This window comes from Chlorocebus sabaeus, chromosome 11, assembly GCF_047675955.1.
Source record: "Chlorocebus sabaeus isolate Y175 chromosome 11, mChlSab1.0.hap1, whole genome shotgun sequence".
NCBI lineage: Eukaryota > Metazoa > Chordata > Mammalia > Primates > Cercopithecidae > Chlorocebus > Chlorocebus sabaeus.
Window position 1 is genome coordinate 97473422 of NC_132914.1, and position 24140 is coordinate 97497561.

At 42.4% G+C, this 24140-nt stretch overlaps 2 protein-coding genes across 2 annotated transcripts in view; both read right to left on the reverse strand.

The window, feature by feature from the left end:
- The window catches only part of BLTP3B (bridge-like lipid transfer protein family member 3B), a 112127-nt gene extending 89953 nt beyond the window's left edge, over positions 1–22174 (reverse strand). Inside the window, exon 1 of the mRNA XM_008004361.3 lies at positions 21892–22174. Within this exon, the coding sequence (XP_008002552.1) occupies positions 21892–21935 (44 nt within the window). The 5' untranslated portion in view covers positions 21936–22174. The remainder of the gene's footprint in view (positions 1–21891) is intronic.
- On the reverse strand, positions 3228–21804 carry LOC140712709 (zinc finger protein ENSP00000375192-like). The gene is made up of 3 exons (XM_073020303.1): positions 21700–21804; positions 13563–13757; positions 3228–3433 (listed from the first exon to the last, which is right to left on the reverse strand). The coding sequence occupies exons 1-3, from the start codon at positions 21802–21804 to the stop codon at positions 3323–3325; spliced, it is 411 nt and encodes a 136-aa protein (XP_072876404.1). The 3' UTR covers positions 3228–3322.
- Positions 22175–24140: the final 1966 nt, after the last annotated feature.

Here is a 24140-nt window from a genome sequence, read left to right on the forward strand (position 1 = left end):
AAATGGACACAACCCAAATATTTATCAATAGGTAAATGGATAAATTGTGGCATATTCACAACAGAATAGTCAGCAATAAGAAGGTATGCATATAACAAAATACATTAATTGCAAGATAATTATGCTGAGTGAAAGAAGCCAGGAAAAAAAATACACATTTATATAAAATTCTAGAAAATGCAAACCAGGCCTCGCACAGTGGCTCACGCCTGTAATCTCACCACTTTGGGAGGCCGAGGCGGGGGGCGGATCACATGAGGTCGGGAGTTTGAGATTTCCTTATATTTGTTTTCTCCCAGTCTATGGTTTGCCCTGTAGTTACAGTGTCTTTCGAAGGACACACGTTTTAATTTTGATGGACTATTTTTTTCTCCTATGATTTGTGCGTTTTTTGTTGTTTTAAACAATGTTAAAAAAATAATTAATTTAGCCAGGCATGGTGGTGCCTGCTTGTAATCCCAGATACTCAGGAGGCTAAGGTGGGATCACCTAAGCCCAAGAATTCCAGACCAGCCTGAGCAACATAGTGAGACACCATCTCAAATAATAAAATAAAATAAATGAACTTGTTAACTATTAATAAAATCTAAGGGAATAAAAACATATAAGGTATTAGAACCATAGCCTTTTGAAAACCACCCCATTGCATCTGCCATCCAATGAAGATACTAGAAGCCATTTTAAGCTTAAAAAAAAGAAGTAGAGACATAGGCAGTCCTCATACTACAAAGAATATCAAATAATTTAATCCAACCTCCTCATTTTATAGCAGAGAATGTCAAGCCTAGAGAGGTTAAGTCAAATGCTGAAGGTCTCATTAAAGTACAGCCCAGACTATAACTAAACCTGTACAATTTTAATTTAAGAGGTATTTTAGGATCAGTTATCATTCCATTATCATACTGATAAATTTTCAATTCAACCATATTTTAAAACTGAGCATTTACTAGGCATTGTAGCAATATATGGCAACTCTTACCCTCAAGGAGCTTTCAGTATAAATTTGTAAGACTTAGCATATATTCCAGGTATAAACATTTTCTTTTTCATAAATTCTGCCTTTGTAGCTCAAACTAATGGTGTGTCTGTGATCCAATAAAACTTTGTTTCCCAAAATAGGCAGTGAGCCAAAGCAGGCCCTTGAGTTGTAGTTTGCTCCCTGCTTTACACAAATCCCACATGCCCCACCCCTGCTGAAAACTCTTCAAGAACCCTTTTCTCTACTACATTTTGGATAAACCCCAAACTCCCCCAAAGCCCAAAAGCCCTTGCACCATCTCCCTTAGGATCCCTTGCCTTCTCTCCGTCTGTTCCTAGAGAAGGTCAAACTTTTCCCCCCTGAGAACAGTTGGACAAGAAGCTCCCTGTGCCTGGCATGCTTTTCACCCTCTCATCCTTCTCATCTCCTAGGTTTACCCTAACTCATCACCCCTTCAGAGCAGCTTCTCTCCTCTCTCCTCCCCTCTCATGCTCTGCTCGCTTCATCCACTTTGATCTTCCTGGTCTATCAGAATTTGCAATTACTTGCCTTCTTACACATTTGCTTCTCCCCAACTAGAAGATCAACTCCAGGAGAGCAGGGATCTTGTCCTCAGTCCCTAGCAGAGTGTCTGAGAGATTAAAGGTGTTGTACATTCAACAAATATTTACTGAGGACCTACTATGTGGCAGACACCAATCTGGGTGCTTGGGATGTATGAGAGAACAGACAGACAAAGATCTTTGCGCTGCAGGGCTTACTACAGTCAGGGCAGACAGAGCCAAAAACAATAAATTAAAAAAATATATATATATGGTATTTTAGAAGGAACTGAGTGTTGTGATGTATAGGGAAACTCTCTAACCATGTTTTTTTTTTTTTTTTTTTGAGATGGAGTCTTGCTCTGTCACCCGGGCTGGAGTGCAGTGGCCGAATGTCAGCTCACTGCAAGCTCCGCCTCCTGGGTTTACGCCATTCTCTTGCCTCAGCCTCCCGAGTAGCTGGGACTACAGGCGCCCGCCACCTCGCCCGGCTAATTTTTTGTATTTTTAGTAGAGACGGGGTTTCGCCGTGTTAGCCAGGATGGTCTCGATCTCCTGACCTTGTGATCCGCCCATCTCGGCCTCCCAAAGTGCTGGGATTACAGGCTTGAGCCACCGCGCCCGGCCCTAACCATGTTTTTCCTCTGCTCACACAACAATAATCATCAACACAGAAAAATTCCGTGATCATGTGTGTGGAATTTTCTCCCCCACACACCAAACAGTGGACACCAGCTGGGTGCCCTGTAATTCAGTTCAGACACTGTCTATCTGGAGATGGTATCAGATCCCACGTCGCACATGTTGAGGGCTCAGTCCCAAGACTGCCCACCGCCACCCAAGTCCTCACCCACTAAACCTGTTGCAAGTCTGGGCCTCCAGAACTTCTGACGGACAGGCTCTTTGAGTTTGATTAATGTCAAGGCATAAATTTTTTTAAAATAAAACCTACAATGTTAATGGAACAAGAATCAAAGTATGCTCCCAATGGTTTAAATGGTTAAAAAAAAAGGGGGGGTTTTGTTTTTTTTTTTAACGCATTCTCAATTTACACAGAGTTTGTTTGACTTGGTTATTTTTGTAATTATGCGTGTAATGAAAAAAAATCAATCTCATATAACCGGTTTTTCCAAATAAACATTTAAAAAATGAAAGAATGCAGACGGGCAGCCTGTGAGCTATCTGCCCACAGATACTATTTGGCTCACACAGTGTTTTTAAAAATCTTAATTTGTTGTTAACCTTTAAAATAGGATAGGCATTGTAGCTCATGCCTGTACCCCCCAACACTTTAGAAGGCAGAAGACAGAAAGACTGCTTGAAGCCAGGAGTTCAAGATCAGCCTGGGAATCATAGCAAGACCCCATCTCTACAAGAATTTTTTTTTTTTTAATTAGCCAGGCATGGTGGTGCATGCTTGTAGACTTAGCTACTTGGGAGGCTGAGGCAGGAGGATCACTTAAGCCAAGAAGTTTGAGCCTGCGTTTAAGTGTGCAGTATGATCACACCCTGCACTCCAGTCTGGGGGGGAGAGAGAGACCTTGTCTCTCAAATAAAGAAAGAAAGAAAGAAAAACCATTAAAAATGGGTAGACCTAGGCAGGGCACAGTGGCTCATGCCTGTAATCCCAGCACTGAGGGAGGCTGAGGCAAGGAGGACTGCTTGACACCAGGAGTTTGAGACCAGCCTGGGCAACACAGAGATCCTGTCTCTACAAAATATTAAAAAAAAAAAAAAAAAAATTAGCTGGGCATGGTGGCTCACACCTGTAATCCCAGCACTCTGGGAGGCTGAGGATGGATCACGAGGTCAGGAGTTCGAGACCAGCCTGACCAACATGGTGAAACCCCGTCTCTACTAAAAATACAAAAAAAAAAATTAGCTGGGCGTGGTGGAACGTGCCTGTAATCCCAGCTACTCAAGGAGGCTGAGGCAGGAGAATCACTTGAACCCAGGAGGCAGAGGTTGCAGTGAGCCAAGATCACTCCACTGCACTCCAGCCTGGGAAACAGAGTGAGACTCTGTCTCAAAAAATAATAATAATAAAAATTAGCTGGGCATGGTGGCACATACCTGTAGTCCTAGCCACTTGGAAGGCTGAGGCAGAAGGATTGTTTGATCCCAGGAGTTAAAAGTTGAATTGAGTTATGATCACACCACTATACTCCCACCTGCGTGACAGAGTGGGACCCTGCCTAAATACACACACACACACACACACATATATATATACACATAAAGGTCCATATATATACATGGGTAGACCTTACATTAAAATCTGGGCATTAAGGCCGGGCACAGTGGCTCACTGCTGTAATCCCAGCACTTTGGGAGGCCAAGATGGGCGGATCACCTGAGGTCAGGAGTTCGAGATAAGCCTGGCCAATATGGTGAAACCCTATCTCTACTAAAAATACAAAAATTAGCCAGACATGGTGGTGCACGCCTGTAATCCCAGCTACTTAGGGAGGCTGAGGAAGGAGAATCGCTAGAACGTGGGAAGCAGAGGCCGCAGTGAGCCAAGATTGCACCACTGCACTCCAGCATGGGTGACAGAGTGAAACTCCATCTCAAAAAAAAAAAAAGAAAATCTGGGCATCAGGCTGGGTACGGTGGCTAACGCCTACAATCCCAACACTTTGGGAGGCCCAAGGCAGGATTAGCTGAGGGCAAGAGTTCAAGACCACTCTGGGAAACATAGGGAGACCCCCATCTCCAGAAAAAATAAAACATTAGCTGAGCATGGTGGCGTACCTGTGGTCTCAACTACTTGGGAGGATAAGGCAGGAGGATCACTTATACCTGGGAGGTCAAGGATGCAGTGAGTTGTGATCACATCATAGCACTCCAGCATGGGCAACAGAGTGAGTGGCAATAGAGTGAGGGGGGCAGGGCAGAAAATCTGGGCATCTAGATTTTATTGAAATACCAGAAGATCTGACACAACTAGACACATATCCTTCATAGCAAAAACTGAGTGCCTACTATTTGCCAGTCACTCATTAGGCTCTTGGGAAATTTAAACAAATAAGAAATAGTTAAAAAAACAAAAAAACAAAAAAAACAAATAAATAGTTACTGTTTTCAAGAACTTCACATTTTATTATTAGAAGCAAGCGTATAAATAAATCATTGCAATATGTTATGATCTTACTATGTGCTAGGTACTATGCGATAGGTCATACAATAAAAATTGCAACAGGATAAAATGGAGTCACAAGGAAAAGGGTGATGATCAATTCTGTTAATAGTAAAGTAGGTGTCCAGGTGCCGTGGCTCATGCCTGTAATCCCAACACTTTGGGAGGCTGAGGTGGGAGGATCACTTGAGCCCAGGAGTTCGAGAACAGCCAGGGCAAAGGAGTAAGGCACTCTATCTATTAAAATAAAGAAAATAGTAAAGAAGACTTTGGGAAGGCTTCATAAAAGTAGGCAGCACTCAAGCTATGTTTTTAACGGTAAATTTTTGCCAAGTGAATAAGGCAGAGAGAAGGACATTTCAGGCAGAGGCAGCAGCAGCATGTTCAAGATTATAGGGTCACACACAGTAGGCACAGACATAAGATAAGGCATCAGGTAGTTTGGAAAGAAACAATATTCCTTGAGAAGCCAACTGAAGCCAGATCATGAAGGACTCTTGTTTTCCACGCCAAGGAATATGAGTTTTAATCTATACATCAATGTTGTTCCCACAGTGCCCCTAAGAAGACTGCTCATGGTTCAACCCAGGTGAGACAAGAAAAAAAAAGAATATGCCAGAGGAACTACCACCACCCACCGTCCAATTACTGATTCAACCAGAGGAGCTCTACTTTTGTCTACTTTACGTAGTAAAGTTCTATTTTAAAATCTCTTTGGGCACAAAAATTCTACTGTTATAAACAAAATTTTTTATTAAAAAAAAAAGCAGCTTAAACAGGAGCCATTAAAAGATTTTTAGCAAGAAATTAAATGTTAAGATTAGCATTTTGGAAACATCTTTCTTTTAACAGCGCCAAGGATGGAATACAGAAGTATGAGACCCAAAGGACATGAAAATACTTAGTGTTTAGTTGCAACAACTGATGCAATAAATAATTAATAAAATCTGATGATGAAAGATATTCAAATCTTACTGACATCCACTTTATTCCAAGCAACTTGCTATGTCCTAGGTTCAGGATAAAGAGGATAAGTTCAATAGTTATTTCAATATAATCGTGACTGATTAAAATAGGAAGGTAAAGAAGAAAAAGGAATTAATTTTGGTAGATGACTTGAATAATTCAACACATGGATAGCTGTGGTTAAAACCTGGAATACACTTCACCTTGAATAAGCTAAGCATAAACCAGGTTAAAAAAAAAAAAAAGATATGTTTTAAGGAGGTATAATCTAGAAAAAACAAAGGGCTACAGTTGTGATTATACTTCATGAGCAAGTGGCTCAGAGGATTTGCTAGAGGTATACACAAAATCAGAACCATCCTTGAAAGCCATTTTAAACAGTAAAAGACTTTAACTATTAATATATTAAAGTGAATCTCAAAGGTTTCTACCTGAAGTTAAAGCTTGGCACCTTTCCCTTGGCAATTCTGTTTGAGATCCAGATTCCAACATGAAAGCATGGAATCAATGCAGACAAGAATGTAAAACAATATTTAGGTCACTAGGCCTATACAATTGCTAGTTAGCATACATCCAACAAGTTTATCAATTGTCCATTACTCTTAGGTAAGTGTGTAATAAGTTGCACAATTCTACTTGTGGCATTTAATTAACAATTCATCACAAGACTTTCGGAAGTTCAAAGTATTTATGTGGATAAATTTCCCAAGAATTAGAAGTATTCAGTGATATGAGTTTCTAGGTTTTTCACTGAATCCTAAATTGAAAGAAATTCAGCACCATTTCCAAGAACTTGGTTTTATAATGTAACTGCTATCCCTGATAATGAAATTTTTAAAAGGAGAGGAGAGGGTAGAAGAGAATGGGGTAAAACCCTTAAACTCTTCAAAAATGAATCCTGGCAGAGCATGCTGGTGCATACCTGTAATCCCGGCACTTTGGGAGGCCTAGGTGGGAGGACTGCTTGAGCCCAGGAGTTCTGAGACCAGCCTGGGCAACATAGTGAGACTTCATTTCTATAAAAACTTAAAAACTCAGCCAGGCATGGGGTGCGTGCCGATAGTCCCAGTTACTCTGGTGGCTGAGGCAGGAGGATCACTGGGGCCCCGGAGTTTGAGGTTACAATGAACAGTGACTGCACTACTGCACCCTAGCCTGGGCAACAGAGCAACACCTTATCCCCCCACCACTCCAATCGCTTCAAAAAAAAAAAAAAAAAAGAATCCCATGTGCACTGCTGTTTGTGAGACTTATTTCAATCTCTTTGATAAAGATTATAACATTAAATACACAAAATAAATTCTTAAATCCCTCAGTGATGAATGAGAGAATTATTCAAAACAGCCTCTTTATCAAAAGAACCTTGTACCTCACTAATTACATTAGACTAAGAAGCCTTACCCATTCATTTAAAAGTAGATCAAATGCTAACTACTATTTCCAAATAGCTGGCAGGAAGTTACAAAACTCTCTTGCAACATCAGGAAGAGATGGTTATAACTTTAAGTATGTTGCCAAACCTTATCTGTTAGAAAAGACATTGACTACAGGGTGAGACTCTGTCTCAAAAAAAAAGAAAGAAGACACTCAGAGAGGAATTACATGAGCCTCTAGCTACATAGTAAAGAAAATGAAATAGATATCTGACTAAAACAGTAAGAAAATATTCTCAAAGTATCTTTATGCCGGGCATATTAAGTGCTTGCATTTATAGAATGGAAAAAAAAAAAGGATGGGGAATAGAAGTATTACCTGAGGGCAGGAAATTCAGAAAAAGGTCCCTATTCCTGGTGAAAGCAAGCAGTCAGTTGCCAGGGTTTCTTAGACTCCTCTGGTACTCATTTGGGTGATTATGCAATTCACAGCACACCAATCTCCACCACAGCCAGCAGGGAACGCTGCAGGGAATGGGTACACAGGGGACACAGAAGGGAGCAAGTTTAAGGGAAGGAAGAGGAAAGGAATGATGATAAAAAAAAATTTAGCTGTGGTGCACTTTGGAAAAAAAATACAGTTGCATTTCACACTGGATTAACTAAAGGCACACTGCCTAAATTCTAAGATGAATTAACCATTTAGGATTTTCTTCATTTTCTCTATCACTGTTATTACTACTCCCCAATTACATTCATATTATCTTTTTAATTTTATATTAAACTGTCAATTAACAAAAATGAGATACTATGTCGCAGAAGTTATACAAAGGCTATATAATTTACATTATATGAAATGAATTAAGACAAGCAATCTACAAAGCAAGCAATCTACACATAGATTATCAAATTGGTTTAAGTACCAAAAGCCCCACTTTTAATTGTAATTCTCATTTCACTGAGAATACTGAGGCATAAAGCTACCCATAAAAAACAATCCACAAACCAGAGAGATATCCAGCAATAGGCCATATCTATATACTCAAAAATAAATTGGAAAATTATAGTATTCGTGGGGGGAAAAAAGCTTTTAATCTAAATTTTCTGGATAACAGTCAACTAGTTAAACCTGCCAAAAATGTGTTCAGGGCAACCAGTTTATGTTCTATGTATTCTATGGAGGCCAAAGTAGTACAAATTTCTTTCTCCGGTCGGTTAAAAATGTTTTGGAACAACCACTATGTACTGCAGTCCTGTGGCAGATGCTAAAGATACAATGGTGAACAAGACAAGCAAAGTCCCTGGCTTCTAAAACGTTATCAGGGCGATTCTGCCCTTCAAGAGATGACTATCCACACAATTAACAAAAAACAAAGCATTTGTTTTAATAAAACAAACAGGATATGCTTTAAGACCTAAAGGAGTTTTAAAATGGAGGAGGCCAATGATTAGCCTCATTAAAGCTGCCCATGGAGAACGTAGTACTAAAATAAAGCTGAGGGATGAAGGCCTATTATGAAGAGATGCAGACAATTTGGTTGCAGGAATAAGACAACAAAAGATGGGTAGAAAAAAAGGAGAAAATTGTAATATTGGAAAATAAAATTGCAGCCAAATTTGGAGGACCTAAAAAATGACCCTTAACTTCTCTGGATATTTGCCTTAAATATTTCCTTTGTATACATGCCCTACTTCAGGAAAACAGATTTAATAACTATTTTATGACTCTCAAGCTGTCATTTATGCCCTTTTTCTTTTTCTTTTTTTTTTTTTGTTTTTCTTGAGACAGAGTCTAACTCTGTTGCGCAGGCTGGAGTGCAGTGTGGCATGATCTCAGTTCACTGAGGCCTCCACTGTTCAAGTGACTCTCCGGCCTCAGCCTCCTGAGTATCTGGGATTACAGGCATGCGCCACCACACCCAGCTAATTGTTTTGTGTTTTTAGCAGAGACGGGGTTTCACCATGTTGGCCAGGCTGGTCTTGAACTCCTGACCTCAAGTGATGCACCCGCCTCGGCCTCCCAAAGTGCTAGGATTACAGGTGTGAACCACCACACCTGGCCTTATTTCACTTCTTTACAAGCTTTCCTGACATTCAGACCACCTCTGTTTCACTGTGTCTCTTTCTGTTAAGGTTGCATAGCGTTTTGCTTGTGACTCTCATAAGACTCATTATCTATTCTGAATTCTATTTATTCAGCCATCTACAAGACTGTTTCCAGAAGACATTCCTGTATTTTAATTTTATTTGTATATTTTACAGAACCTTCCTTAAGTACTGGTAGAAATGAATAATCTACCAACAGGAATAATCAAAAAATAAGATAAATCTTACATTTTATGGATGCCCCTCTTTATAGTGCATTTCAGTTATATATAAAGTTGCAGCACAGCAAAAGTAATAAGTTGGGCTGGGCGCAGTGGCTCACGCCTGCAATCCCAGCACTTTGGGAGGCCAAGGCAGGCGGATCACTTGAGGTCAGGAGTTCAAGACCAGCCTAGCCAACATGGTAAAACCGTCTCTACTAAAAACAAACAAAAATCAGCCGGGCACGGTGGCAGGCACCTGTAATCCCAGCTACCTGGGAGGCTGAGGCAGGAGAATCACTTGAACCCAGGAGGTGGAGGCTGCAGTGAGCTGAGATCGTGCCATTGCACTCCAGCCTGGGCGACAAGAAAGAAACTCCATCTTAAAAAAATACATACATACATATATATATAGTTTTTGCCAAACCTTAAAATCACTGAATTTTCTGGTATCGTGAAGTTTATTCCCAAATACTCATCCCTAACAACAAAAGTACACACAAAAGATTTACAAATAGTGGCTCCTGCCTGTAATCCCAGCACTTTGGGAGGCCAAAGTGGGTGGATTGTTTGAGCTCAAGAGTTTGAGACTAGCCTAGGCAACATGGTAAAATTACATCTCTATCAAAAGTACAATAATTCACCAGGCACAGTGCTGCCCACCTGTGGTCCCCACTACTCAAGAGGCTGAAGTGGGAGGATTGCTAGAGCCTGGGAAGTCGAGGCTACAGTGAGCTATAATCACGCCACTGCACTCCAGTCTGGGTGACAGAGCAAGACCCTGTCTCAAAAAATACATAAATAAATAAATAAACTTTTAAAAAATGTATTTTTTAAATTTATTAAAAATTTTTTTTAAAGATTTCCAAATAGACAACAGTAAAGGAAAACAACATTTGATGCTATACTGGCAGTGGTAAAAAGAAGCCAGACCTCTTTCTTAGTAGTATTTCTGGGTAGAAAAAGAGTAAATACGGCCGGGCACGGTGGCTCAAGCCTGTAATCCCAGCACTTTGGGAGGCCGAGACGGGTGGATCACGAGGTCAGGAGATCGAGACCATCCTGGCTAACACGGTGAAACACCATCTCTACTAAAAAATACAAAAAAACTAGCCGGGCGAGGTGGCGGGCGCCTGTAGTCCCAGTTACTCGGGTGGCTGAGGCAAGAGAATGGAGTAAACCCGGGAGACGGAGCTTGCAGTGAGCTGAGATCTGGCCACTGCACTCCAGCCTGGGCAACAGAGCGAGACTCTGTCTCAAAAAAAAAAAAAAGAAAGAAAAAGAGTAAATATGCATAAAGTTCAAATTCAACCTAGTTGATGACTAATATGGAAATTCAAAGTTTATACACAACATTCATCTTGGCTGGGAATAATCTTAAAATAAGTCAATCAACTGTCAATCAAACTACTAGTGAATATAATGTCGGAAAAAACAAACAAATTATATCCTGAATCATCCTGGCTTCAATTTTATTTGAATAACTTGATTTTAATATAACTACTCGATTTTCACTTATGAAAAAAACCAAAAGCCTTTTACTTGTAACTTACATTCAAACTAAACTCCAGCCACTAATACCCACAGCTTTGTTTTTTTTTTTTTTTTTGAGGTGGAGTCTCACTCTGTTGCCTGGACTGGAGTCCAGTGGCACAATCTCGGCTCACTGCAACCTCCACCTCCTGGGCTCAAGCGATTCTCCCTCCTCAGTCTCTTGAGTAGCTGGGACTACAGGCATGCGCCACCATGCCTGGCTAATTTTTTGTATTTTTAAGTAGAGACAGGGCTTCACCATATTGGCCAGGCTGGTCTCGAACTCCTGACCTCAGGTGATCGGCCCGCCTTGGCCTCCCAAAGTCCTGGGATTACAGGCGTGAACCACCGCGCCCAGCCATACCCACTGTTAAATACCAATATTTAATTTTAAAAAATTATTCATCCTAAGCATACAATATGCAGAATTTAAAACACATATTCAATAACAGATCGACTTATTTAAAAAGTGTTTAAACTGCAATACTAAGGCAAAGTGTAATATTGCAAAAAAGGAAGATTATTCAAAAAAAATTATTCAAAAAAAAGAAAAATTATGTTTCCCTGCAAGCGTCTGAATATGGTTTATTTGTCCCCACCAAAATTCATGTTGAAATCTGATCCCCAATGTGACAGTGTTGGGAGGTGGCGCCTAGTGGGAAGTGCTTGGGTCATGGGGGCAGATTCTTCATAAATGGCTTGGTATTGTTCTTGCAGTAGTAAGCTCTCACAGCAAATAAAGTAGTTCCCACGTGAGTAGGTTGTTATAAAGCCAGGACATCCCTCAGGTTCTCCTCTGTTCAAGTGTCTGCTTCCCCTTACCTTCTCCACTATGTTGTCATGCAGCATAAAAGCCCTATCTGGAAGCCAGCCCCATGCTCTTGAACTTCTCAGCCAGTAGAACCATGAGCTAAATAAACCTCTTGTCTTTATACATGAACTTTTTTGGCCGGGCGTAGTGACTCACGCCTGTAATCCCAGCACTTTGGGAGGCCAAGGCGGGTGGATCACTTGAGGCCAAGAGTTTGAGACCAGCCGAGCCAACATGGTGAAACCCCATCTCTACTAAAAATACAAAAATTAGTCAGGCATGGCGGCACATTACTGTAATCCCAGCTACTCAGGAGGCTGAGGCATAAGAATTGCTTAAGCCTGAAAGGTGGAGGTTACAGTGAGCTGAGACTATGCCACTGTTCTCCAGCCTTAGCAACAAAGACTGTCCCAAAAATAAACAAACAGGTCGGGCGCAGTGGCTCACGCCTGTAATCCCAGCACTTTGGGAGGCTGAGGCTGGCGGATCACGAGGTCAGGAGATTGAGACCATCCTGGCTAACAAGGTGAAACCCTGTCTCTACTAAAAATACAAAAATTTAGCCAGGTGTGGTAGTGGGTGCATGTAGTCCCAGCTACTCGGGAGGCTGAGGCAGGAGAATGGCATGAACCCAGGAGGCGGAGCTTGCAGTGAGCCGAGATCATGCCACTGCACTCCAGCCCAGGCGACAGAGCGAGACTCTGTCTCAAAAAAATAAATAAAACCTCTCTTTTAAAATAAATTACCCAGCCTCAGGTAATCTTTCATAGCAACACAGAATGGCCTGAGACATCCCCCAACTTTCAAGAAATGCTGAGCCAAAATGTTATGTTCCTCTAACTTCAAAGGACTGCAGAGTCAAATGATTCTCAAGTCATAAAAGAATCTCCTAAGGGATACTGCAGCAGGATGGTAAAACAAGAGTGGTGTGGAGAGCTGGGTAAAAACAAAAGCAATAAAGTAGTTAAGGTGGGGTGGGGGTGAGTAGGAAACACCCTAATAGGTAGCATAGAAAAATCAAATGAAAAGGGTACTGAATCAGTGACTTTACCATTCAACACTATCTGTGAGACCTTGGACAAGTCACAAATGTCAATGTTTTAATAATTTCCTTCTCTGAGATAGGAACAAATACCTTCTGATTCCAGGATTCTTGTATGCTAATATTGCAACATCTCCTAGACCAAGCACCCAACAAGAATCAGTATCCAGTTTTAGTTAGAAATTAATATGAAAGAGAAAGACACCTGCTGTATACAGCAGTCCTCCCTTACCTAACATTTCCCTTTCCATGGTCTCAGTTACCTGTGGTACAGTACGATAGTTTGAGGAAGAGAGATCACATTCACATAACTTTTATTATAATATACAGACATTGTTATAATTGTTCCATTTCATATTAGTTTTTGTTAATCTCTTACCGTGACTAATTTATAAGTTAAACTTTACCAGAGGGATGTACATAAAGAAAACAACACAATATACATATAGTTCAGTACTATTTGCAGTTTCAGGCATCCACTGGGGGTCTTGAAATGTGTTGCCCATGGAGGAGGACTACTGTAGTACATGCACTTAAAAGGAAAAAAAAAAAAAACCCCAATACCAAAAAATCCACCCCTGAAAATTCAACACACAATTCACTTCCCAGTAATTATTTATTGCGTAAGCCAAAGGATAGCCACAAACATACTTCCATTGTTGTCAGACTAAAACATATGTAGTCTAAATTAGATCACAAATAAAAAGGAAGACATCTCCAATTAAATATCTAACATTCGGGCAGGCGCAGTGGCTCAGGTCTGTAATCCCAGCACTTTGGGAAGCTGAGGCAGGTGGATCACTTGAGGTCAGGAGTTTGAGACTAGCCTGGCCAACATGGTAAAACCCCATCTCTACTAAAAATACAAAACAAAACAAAAAATTAGCCAAACATGGTGGCAGGTGCCTGTAATCCCAGCCACTCGGGAGGCTGAGGCAGGAGAATCACTTGAACCAGGGAGGCAGGGTTTGCAGTGAGCTGAGATTGCGCCACTGCACTCCAGCCTGGGTGACAGAATAAGACTCTGTCTCAAAAAAAAAAACCAACAAAAGAAAAAAAAAACTAACTTTCATCCAAATTAACATATCCAAAACAAACCCCTGATCTTCGCCCACAAAACCTGCTCCTCCTGCAGTCTTCTCCAATTTTCCAATTTAGTTAATAGCAATTCCACCTTTTCCGTTGCTTATGTTGCTTATGTCAAAAACTCTGGATGGTCACCCATTACTGCTTTCTTCTCTATCAATCCACATCTTATCTGTTGGTCAATCCTGCCTCTACCTTCAAAATACATCTAGAACCTGACTATCTCAACAACTCCACTGCATCTGCCTTCATTCAATCCAATTTCTCTCTCACCTGAATAGTTAACGTCTCTTAACTGAGTTCCTGCTTCTGCCCTTGTGCTCCTATTATTTAATTCCCACACGGCTGCCAGAGAGATCCTTGGCTCAAGGCATTCCAGTGGCTTCCAATCTCAGAGTAAAAGTCAAAGTCACTACGAGGTCCCACATGATTTGGCTTGTGTTTTCTCTTTGATCGCATCTTCCTCTTCTCACTTTACTCTCTCCACCTATATTGGTGGCCTCCATATGTTTTTAAAATATCAAACAAGTTCCCAGCTCTGGACCCTTTGCATTTGTTCCCACCATCTCTCTCAGGTCTCTTTTCAAATATTGCTTTTTTTTTTTTTTTTTTTTTTTTTAAGACAGGGTCTCACTCTGCAGGCTGGAGTGTAGTGGTGCTATCACAGCTCACTGCAACCTCTGCCTCCTGGGCTCAAGCAATCCTCCCATCTCAGCCTCTCTAGTAGCTGAGACTACATGTGCTCACCATCACGCTCGGCTAATTTCGGTGTTTTTAGTAGAGACAGGATTTTGCCATGTTGGCCAGGCTGGTCTCAAACTCCTAGCCTGAAGTGATCTGCCCACCTCAGCCTCCTAAAGTGCTGGGATTACAGGTGTGAGCCACCACACCCGGCCTCAAATATTAGTTTGTCAATTAAGTCTTCCCAATCACCGGATTTAAAATTGCAAACTCCATGCCCAATTTATTGTACTTCTCATTAACACACTGATATACTGTACTATGTATTTCACCTACTTATGTACTTACTATCTGTTTCTGATTAAAATGCAAACTCCACGACGGCAGGAATCTTTGCCTAGTGTGTGAACTGCTACATCCCCAGCAGTATGGTACAATAGCGGGTACAAGGCAGGCACTCTTTAAATTATTTTAAATAAGCAACTAGTATATACAGTGTCAAAATCCACATTATTAGAGATTACTTAAAAATGAATACTGGCAGCTGGGCACGGTGACTCATGCCTGTAATCCCAGCACTTTGGGAGGCCAAGGTGGGTGGATCACAAGGTCAGGAGTTTGAGGCCAGCCTGGCCAACATGGTGAAACCCCATCTCTATTAAAAATACAAAAATTAGCTGGGTGTGGTCGTGCCTGCCTGTAATCCCAGTTACTCTGGAGGCTGAGGCAGGAGTATTGCTTGAATCTAGGAAGTGGAGGTTGCAGTGAGCTGAGATTGCTCCATTGCACTCCAGCCTGGGGAATAGCAAGACTCTGTCTCAAAATAACAAAACAAACAAACAAAAACAACACTTCAAACCTACCCAAGTAAATTGATAATCCAAAAAACAATATTTAAATCAGTTTTTTTTACCCAGTTGCAAAATCTCACAAATTTCATACAGCAACAGTTTATTTTTTATTTTTTTCTTCCTTTTTCACATCACCCGCAATGCCAGACAAGTAGTCCAATTTAGAAACAGGTTACAGTTAGTGATCCTACTCATGCTTCTTATATTAGAATAGGAATCACTGAAGCTTCCCACAAACTGAAGCCATGTCTTACTCATCTTTGTATCTCTAATGCCCACTGTGTGGGCATAAATATATATATGTGCACACATATATATGTTGAGCACACATATATGTGCTCAAAAACTTGAAATACATAAATTCTCAAAAATTATTTACTGAGCTTTACCATAAAAGTGTATGATACAAATAGCCTATCAATAATGATGTGAAGTTAGCATTTGAAAAAAAAAATGTCTGGCAGACTAAATAAGCTACACTGCATTTCCTTTTAGGAACGGTCAGTACTGGAAAGATTTTAGACCTAGTAGTATTGATCTCCAATTATATGCACCTTAACTTTTCTTCAGCAACTCACTTCTATGGCCGTATCAGATGGCTTTTCTTTTCTTTTCTTTTCTTTTTTTTTTGAGATGGAGTTTCGCTCTTGTTGCCCAGACTGGAGTGCAGTGGAATGATCTTGGCTCACCACAACCTCTGCCTCCCAGGTTCAAGCAATTCTCCTGCCTCAGCCTCCCGAATAGCTGGGATTACAGGCATGTGCCACCACGCCCGGCTAATTTTGTATTTTTAGTAGAGACAGGGTTTCACCGTGTTGGTCAGACTAGTCTTGAACTCCCGACCTCAGGTGATCCGTCAGCCTCGGCCTCCCAAAGTGGTGGGATTATAGGTGTAAGCCATGGCGCCCAGCCTCTGATAGCTTTTCCTAAACCAGATCTACTTCACTTCTAAAATCTTAAACTTCAATGTGGCAGTTTCAGACAAAATCTCCAATCCTTCCAATTATCTCATTCTTTTACTCCATTACTCTTCCACCTAGATAGCATTCCCAGTCCTTTGATGGTTCTTTCCTTTTCTCTCCAGGCTATCAGCTGCTGCCCTGTCCTCCCCTTCTTTATATAGCCTCAATCTAGTAGCCTATCCCATCAACATAAAGTGAGGCACTCTAATCCTTCTCATCACTTTGCCATTCAGACACAAAATCCTGTACGTGTTTAACCCTTCCGACTGTCCATAATGAATTTTTTTCTTTTTTCTTTTTCTTTTTTTTTTTTTTTTTTTGAGACCGGGTTATGAGACTGGCTAATTTTTGTATTTTGGGTAGAGACAGAGTTTCATCATGTTTCCCAGACTGATCTCAAACTGCTGGGCTCAAGTGATACGCCTGACTTGGCCTCCCAAAGTGCTTGGATTACAAGGCATGAGCCACCACACCTGGCCCCATTTTCTACTTAAGTTACTCAAAGTCCATTTGTAGACTCCATATTTCCACCCCAGATATTGCTCCTAAACCCTAGACTTCAAAAATGAAACTGCTTTTATGAGCATATCCCTCTTACCTTTATTAGTAGTCACTCCTCACCCCCAGGATGAAGTTCAATTTCCTTAACGTAGCAAATGAGGCCCTTGGAAATCTAATTTAGTGCAGTGCCTATTACAGATGACAAATGGAGCAACAAGCCTAACTCAAAATAGCTCTCTCCATTACCATATTTTTGCTGTACAACCCTTTGCCATTGCTAATTGAACCATGGATAGACAAAATTGGGTTACAAAGGCTCTCTCTCGGGATTCTGAAACCTGACAGGAGAGATCAGAGACTGGGAATTATGGAAGATAGGCCAGCACTCTAAAGCTGTAGCTCCCAACCAGGAGTAATTTTGCCTCCCATGGGACATTTGGCAATGTCTGGAGACATTAAACATCCTACACAGCACAGAACAACCTTCACAACAAAGAACTATCTAGTTCAAAATGTCAATGGTGCCAAGATTTAAAAACCCTACTGATGGCCGGGCGCGGTGGCTCAAGCCTGTAATCCCAGCACTTTGGGAGGCCGAGACGGGCGGATCACGAGGTCAGGAGATCGAGACCATCCTGGCTAACACGGTGAAACCCCGTCTCTACTAAAAAATACAAAAAAAAAAAAAAAAAACTAGCCGGGCGAGGTGGCGGGCGCCTGTAGTCCCAGCTACTCGGGAGGCTGAGGCAGGAGAATGGCGTAAACCCGGGAGGCGGACCTTGCAGTGAGCTGAGATCCTGCCACCGCACTCCAGCCTGGGCGACAGAGCAAGACTCCGTCTCAAAAAAAAAAAAAAAAAAAAAACCCTACTGCTACTTTAAGAGGAAGGTCCAAGAACTCTTCCAAAGAGATTCCAGGAGCTGGCCGGTTCCTGTTCTTTCCTTAATTTGGTTGTTCAGATTTTCTTGTGCTTTCTGTTACATTTCCCTTTTTACTTAAATAGATTGGGTTTCTGATGTTTGCAGGCAAAACAACTTTACCAGCACAGAACCCTAGCTCAATCATATGACACACACCTGTACACTTTAAACTGGTTTCTCAATCTCGGAACTACTGACATTTGGGCAAATAATTCTTTGTTGTAGGGGAATATGCTGTGCAATGTAGAATGTCTAGCAGCATCCCTGGACTCTATTCACTAGATGGCAGTAGTACTATCCTCCCCTCCAAGTCTTGACAATTAAAAACATCTCGAGACACTGCTAAATGTCCCCTAGGAGGCAAATTGACCCTGGTGGACAACTGCTGCTTTAAACTATATAATGACTCCACCCAGGTGAGGTGTATGTCTGCCCAGTCAACTCTCTCCCAACTCTTGTGGAGAGCAGAGTATGCCCTCAGCCTAAGGGAGTGAAGGAGAGGACAGCGTCTGTACCCAAAACTTCCCTACCCCTTTTCAGGTTCTGGCTTAATTAAATATATGTCCACTTTGCCAATTTGCAAGCGCCTGTTCACACATGTGTACCTGTGTATACACATACATACATACACACACTAAGGAGCTGAAAGGTAGCTTCTGCTTTTATTTCCTTTCTCACATTTGCTACGACTTTTCTTTAGAAGTTTCCATTCCCGTGTGAAAAACTACTCTCCTAGAAAATCTTCCCAAAATATATTCAGTCCTATTACAGTTTGAAAAATCGGAGCAGTTTCTCCTTCAAAAGCTTTTCCTGTTTCACGTTGGAAAAATGTCACTACTCTAACCTCCCCCTGCCCCCTCATCACACTCCTTGTCCTCATTTCAGATCCTTCAAGTAGATAAACTTTTTATTAACAACTCAAGAGATGCTTGGAATACAAAGTATTAGGCAAGGAACAAGTATATAGATGTACAGTTCTCAAATAGTTCAGCATTGACTTAAAGCATTTGTTAATCTCTTAAGAACAATTCCTCTTTCATACTTTCCCAATATACCAGCTTCTCAAGTCCCTTCATACAGGCAAAGATGGTTTTAATCTTGCAACTGCACTGGATTTCAACCTCAAGGCTAAAAGTGAGTGCTCTTTCTCATGTTGGTTCATAGTCTTCCTCCTTACTGGCAGAACCCCTCCCCCCATACTATAACTAGGTCATTTCTTTACTGGAAGACCCCTCACATAAACCCCTATAACAACTAGGTCATTTTCCAGGACTCCAAAGGCACCACATTTATTTAATGATTCAGTTACTCACTGCCTTCTAAAGCCACAGGGAAACTGGTCATTACCAAATCTGTAAGAAAGTTGGCAGTAGTCTTGCCTCAGTAAAAAAAGAGCAATGTAAGAGAAAGTAAGCTCATTCATGTTATGTATCCACATTCAAGCAACAAATAGTTGTTGAGTATCCACTTCATGCCAGCCTCAAGAAAAAAATGCCTGCTCTCATAGAGTTTACATTCAAGTGGAGAAAGACAAATAAATACATAAAGAAATAAATGTGTATGACAGACAAGCATGAGTGCTATGGAGAAAAATAACACAAGCAAGAGGACTGGCAGTATGGGGGCTCACAATTTTAAACTCTGGTCAGGAAAGGTCTCCTTTGAGAAGGTGCAATGGGTTGCATACACAGGCCTCCTGTGATGTCTAGTATTAGAAAGTAGTATGTTTATTTCCTGGTAAACTGTATTCTACTGGATCCCAGACCACTAGGTCAATGTAGTGACATCTTCATTACTGGATACTCCACAAAATTAAACTTGAACCAGGCAATTTCAAAAGTTCATTCCTACCTGAGTAACTGTAATTTATCACAACACTTGCCTTCTTTTGTCAATTATGAGCTGCCTTTAGATTTCTGAATAACTATTTCTCTTAGGAGATGACAGCAATTAGCATTAAGATTAACTTATTAACCAAAAATAAGAATTTGATACTCTTTAGTCACCTGAGTTAAGGATGTTTTGAAATATGAAATAACTGAAAATTCAAGCGTCCCAAAAATTCATCTCTGAAAAAACAAAAAAATCCTCATCACATTACTTATCACACAGCTATTAGAAATCATAAAGATTTAGAAACTAACCCTAAGGGCCGGGCACGGTGGCTCAGGCCTGTAATCCCAGCATTTTGGGAGGCCAATGCAGGTGAATCACCTGAGAGTGGGAGTTCGAGACCAGCCTGACCACCATGGAGAAACCCTGTCCCTACTAAAATTAAAAAATTAGCCAGGCGTGGTGGCGCGTGCCTGTAATCCCAGCTGCTCAGGAAGCTAAGGCAGGAGAATTGATTGAACCCAGGAGGCGGAGACTGCAGTGAGCCAAGATTGCACCATTGCACTCCAGTCTGGGCAACAAGAACCAAACTCCATCTCAAAAAAGATGTAAATAAATAATAAAATAAAAATTAGTCCTAAGGACTCAATTTTCAATATATGGGTGTTTTCTATCTTATGCAGTAAGCCATTACATCTTTGTTCTTAATTTTGTTATTATACTTTGGTATACATGCTGTTAATTTTTAAGAGCCTCTCTCAAATGGAGTTCTATAAAAGAATTAAACTCTAATGCACTATTTGTTGATTTAATTTACTGTTCTTCTAAGCATCTAGAGTGGTACTAGCTATGCAGCAACATCCTTGGACGAGTGAGAAAATAGGCATTCAAATCATTTTCTGCAGATCTGAATTTTCTTGTGGAGCTGGGTATGAGAAAGGCTGGAGGACATAAATTAAAAACAGATAAAACCTTCCAAAATAAGATAGTTCAGAATTGGACCATATATATAATTTTAAAAGAAACTTTCCAATGAGTGGTAACATTAAGAAATATACATTCACGCAGGGCGTGGTGGCTCACACCTGTAATCCCAGCACTTTGGGAGGCAGGGAGGGCGGATCACCTGAGCTTGGGCGTTTGAGACCAGCCTGGCCAACACGGTGAAACCCCCGTCTCTACTATTAAAAAATACTATATATATACACATACACACACACACACACACACACACACACACACACGCTGCTATACTTTGCTACCTTTTTAAAAAAGTGCTATATCTTATTCAATATTATAAGTGAGGAAAATATTTGCTGAATCACATAAGTAGTAATTCTGTTCCCAATATATAACCTGTGGTATAAGACAATCTGGGGAATCAAGAATTATGTTCACTATGCGAGTCTATCATCATACCAAGTGTCTTCCCAAAATTAGTTAAAATTAACTTACAAATAGAACAGAAAGGGATCCTAACCAAGCGCTTTGAGTTCGCTGGTAACAACTCGGAACAAGATCCTACATTTAGCCTGTCTTGAGACAAACATGGAGAAGCCAAGAGCAGTAACAAATTGCCAGCTTTACTGAGTCATGTTTCTGACTAAAACCGCGTTATGAAATGGAGAGAATGACATGTCTTGGGTTTAATCACCACAGATGTTAACTCCCTGAATTTTAGAGTTGCAGAGGAAAAAGAGCAAAAACCAAAAAAAAAAAAAAAGTTCAGTAAGAATGATGTGGGTCTTATGACTCCAGAAAGAACTCGCCAAAGCTGCGAACTCTGCTTATTTACCTAAAACAAATCCTAACTGTGCAAACAGGCACACCCTCTGATGCCTCAGAGCGGGAACGCCAAGGTGGGAGGAATTCAGAACAATCACAAGGTTAACGTTTTACTGAGAACACAGCCTCCACTAAGAGTCCACATTGCGCCAGAAGCCCTCGGTTAACGGAACCGCTCTGCTCCAAGGGGAACGAGCACCGAGCTCGAGTTGCAGCCCTGTACATTAACCAGGAACCTGGGTGACACCAGGCCACCACCAGCCTCCGCGCAGTACCACACAGAGCGGACCCGGGACGCCCCCAGACGCCGCGCCGGGAGCGATCCCAGCCAGCCACGCTCCGCGCTCCACCGCGCGCCCGCACTGGGGCAGGACGCGTCAGGGACCGACTCGTGAGGCCAGCCCCCGGCGCCGGGGGCGACGAGATCCGGGGCCGCGACCTCTGCCCCGGCCAGAGCGGGGAAGTCCGAAGGTCGCCTCCCGCACAGCCGCCATGCGCCGCCGCCCCCGAAGCCGCAGGCTGACTCCAGTGCCGGCTGGGGCGGAGGCCGACTGGCGCCGACGTCCAAGGCGCTCACTGACCTGGAGAGGTGCTTAAGGATTTGTTTCTTGATGATCCCGGCCATGGTGCCGAGGCTGGAGTCGACGCGCTCTCGTCCTGTTGCTCACTGCCTCCTCTCTTCGTGGCCGTCTCCTCTCTGTCCCGGCTAGCCCGGCCACAGGAGAGGCGCTGATCGCTCACGACCGGGAGAGACCCGAGGCCCCGGCCAAGGCCACAGCCGTCGCCGAGAACCCGGAGCATCGCGCTCAGGCCGCCACAGCCGCCGCGGGCGCCATCTTGGCTGCAGCATCACCTAAGAGACTCGGGGGAGGGCGGGGGCGGGGCGGCTCCAGGCGGGGCCGGCACGAGGCCGGGCGGGGCCAACGCCGGCTCTGGGCGGGCTCTGGGCGGGGGCGGGAGGTTTGCGGCCCTGGCGCCAGGGTCCCTTTTAGACATCGCGACACAAGGCCCTTGACTCCCAATCCACCAACCTTCTTGGCCTTAATACTCCCTCCTCCCTCCTTCCTCCCCTCCGCTGATGTTGTTCCTGCCTCCATCGCTGATCCGTGGCTGATTTATCTTTCTACGTCCTACTTCCCTTTTTCATTTCCTCAGACTTTTTTTTTTTTGAGAGGAGTCTCGCTCTGTCGCCCAGGCTGGAGTCCAGTGGTGCGATCTCGGCTCATTGCAACCTCCTCCTCCAGGGTTCAAGCGATTCTCCTGCTTCAGCCTCCTGAGTAGCTGGGATTACAGGTGCGCACCACCACTGCCGGCAAATTTTTGTATTTTTATTAGAGACGAGGTTTCACCATATTGGCCAGTAGGTCTCGAACTCCTGACCTCCTGATCCACCCGCCTCGCCTCTCAAAGTGATGAGATTACAGGCGTGAGCCACTGCACCGGCCTCCTCAGAATGGTTTAAGTATTGGCCATTAACTCCTCTGCTTGCTTTGCTCTCTTGACCTACTCACCTTTCTTCATATTCTTCCTTCGGTTTTTCTTGTTTTTTTCTTTTTTTTTTTTTTTCTTTTGCTAAGATATTCAGCCTTTCCCTTACCTGAATGTGGCAATTTAATGTTTCCCTTGGTTATTGCTATCCTAAAGGAAGTAAAGGTTGACAATGGTTCCTAATAGTCTAGGACCTAGGAATTAGAAGGCCTATAATTCAACTCCTGGCTCTGGTATTTTCTAGCTGTTATCCTGGGGAAAATAATTTCTTTACTTTTAGCTTCATTTTAGTCATCTGTGAAATAGGTTAATCAGCAGCCTTACCCACTTCACTGGGTTGTACCTAAAGATGTAAATATCATGTGAAAATTTCTGTAAGGAAGGAAATTGTTAAAATAGGGAAAACAATTCTACAGCTCTGCCCTACCCAGCCCCAAACAAAGCTAACATTTTCAGGGATTAAAATGACTACTCCTCCCGTCTCGGCCTCTCGAGACCATCCTGGCTAACACAGTGAAACCCCGTCTCTACTAAAAACACAAAAAACTAGCCGGGCGAGGTGGCGGGCGCCTGTAGTCCCCGCTACTCGGGAGGCTGAGGCAGGAGAATGGCGTAAACCAGGGAGGCGGAGCTTGCAGTGAGCTGAGATCCGGCCACTGCACTCCAGCCAGGGCAACAGAGCAAGACTCCGTCTCAAAAAAAAAAAAAAAAAAAGACTACTCCTGTCATCCCAGCACTTTGGGAGGCCGAGGCAGGCAGATCACTTGAGGTCAGGAGTTCAAGACCAGCCTGATCAACATGGTGAAACCCTGTCTCTACAAAAAATACAAAAATTAGCTGGGCGTAGTGGCGGGCGCCTGTAATCCCAGCTGCTCAGGATGCTGAGGCAGGAGAATTACTTGAACCTGGGAGGCAAAGGTTGCAGTGAGCTAAGATCAAGCCACTGCACTCCAGCCTGGGTGACAGAGCTAGACTGTCTCAAAAAAAAAAAAAAAAAAAATCACTCAGTGTTAAGTTTAGCCTAAAGCTACCTCCTTACATAATTGACTTTGGCCTAAAGGTTTTTCTGTACATCATAAACTTACGAAAATAAGCAGAGGTATAAACCAACCATAGCCCACACCTGTGCCAATCACTGAGTTTTGGCCAAATGTAGCCAATTGTTCAGATTGTATTCAAATAAGGCAAACGCTGAGCTGTAACCAATCCAGTTGTTTCTGGACCTCACTTTCCTTTTATTGTCCAGAAATCTTCTTCCAGCATGTGGCTGTGCTGGAATCTCTCTGAATCTGCTGTGATTATGGGGGCTTCCGGACTCACGAATCGTTCATTGTTAAATTAA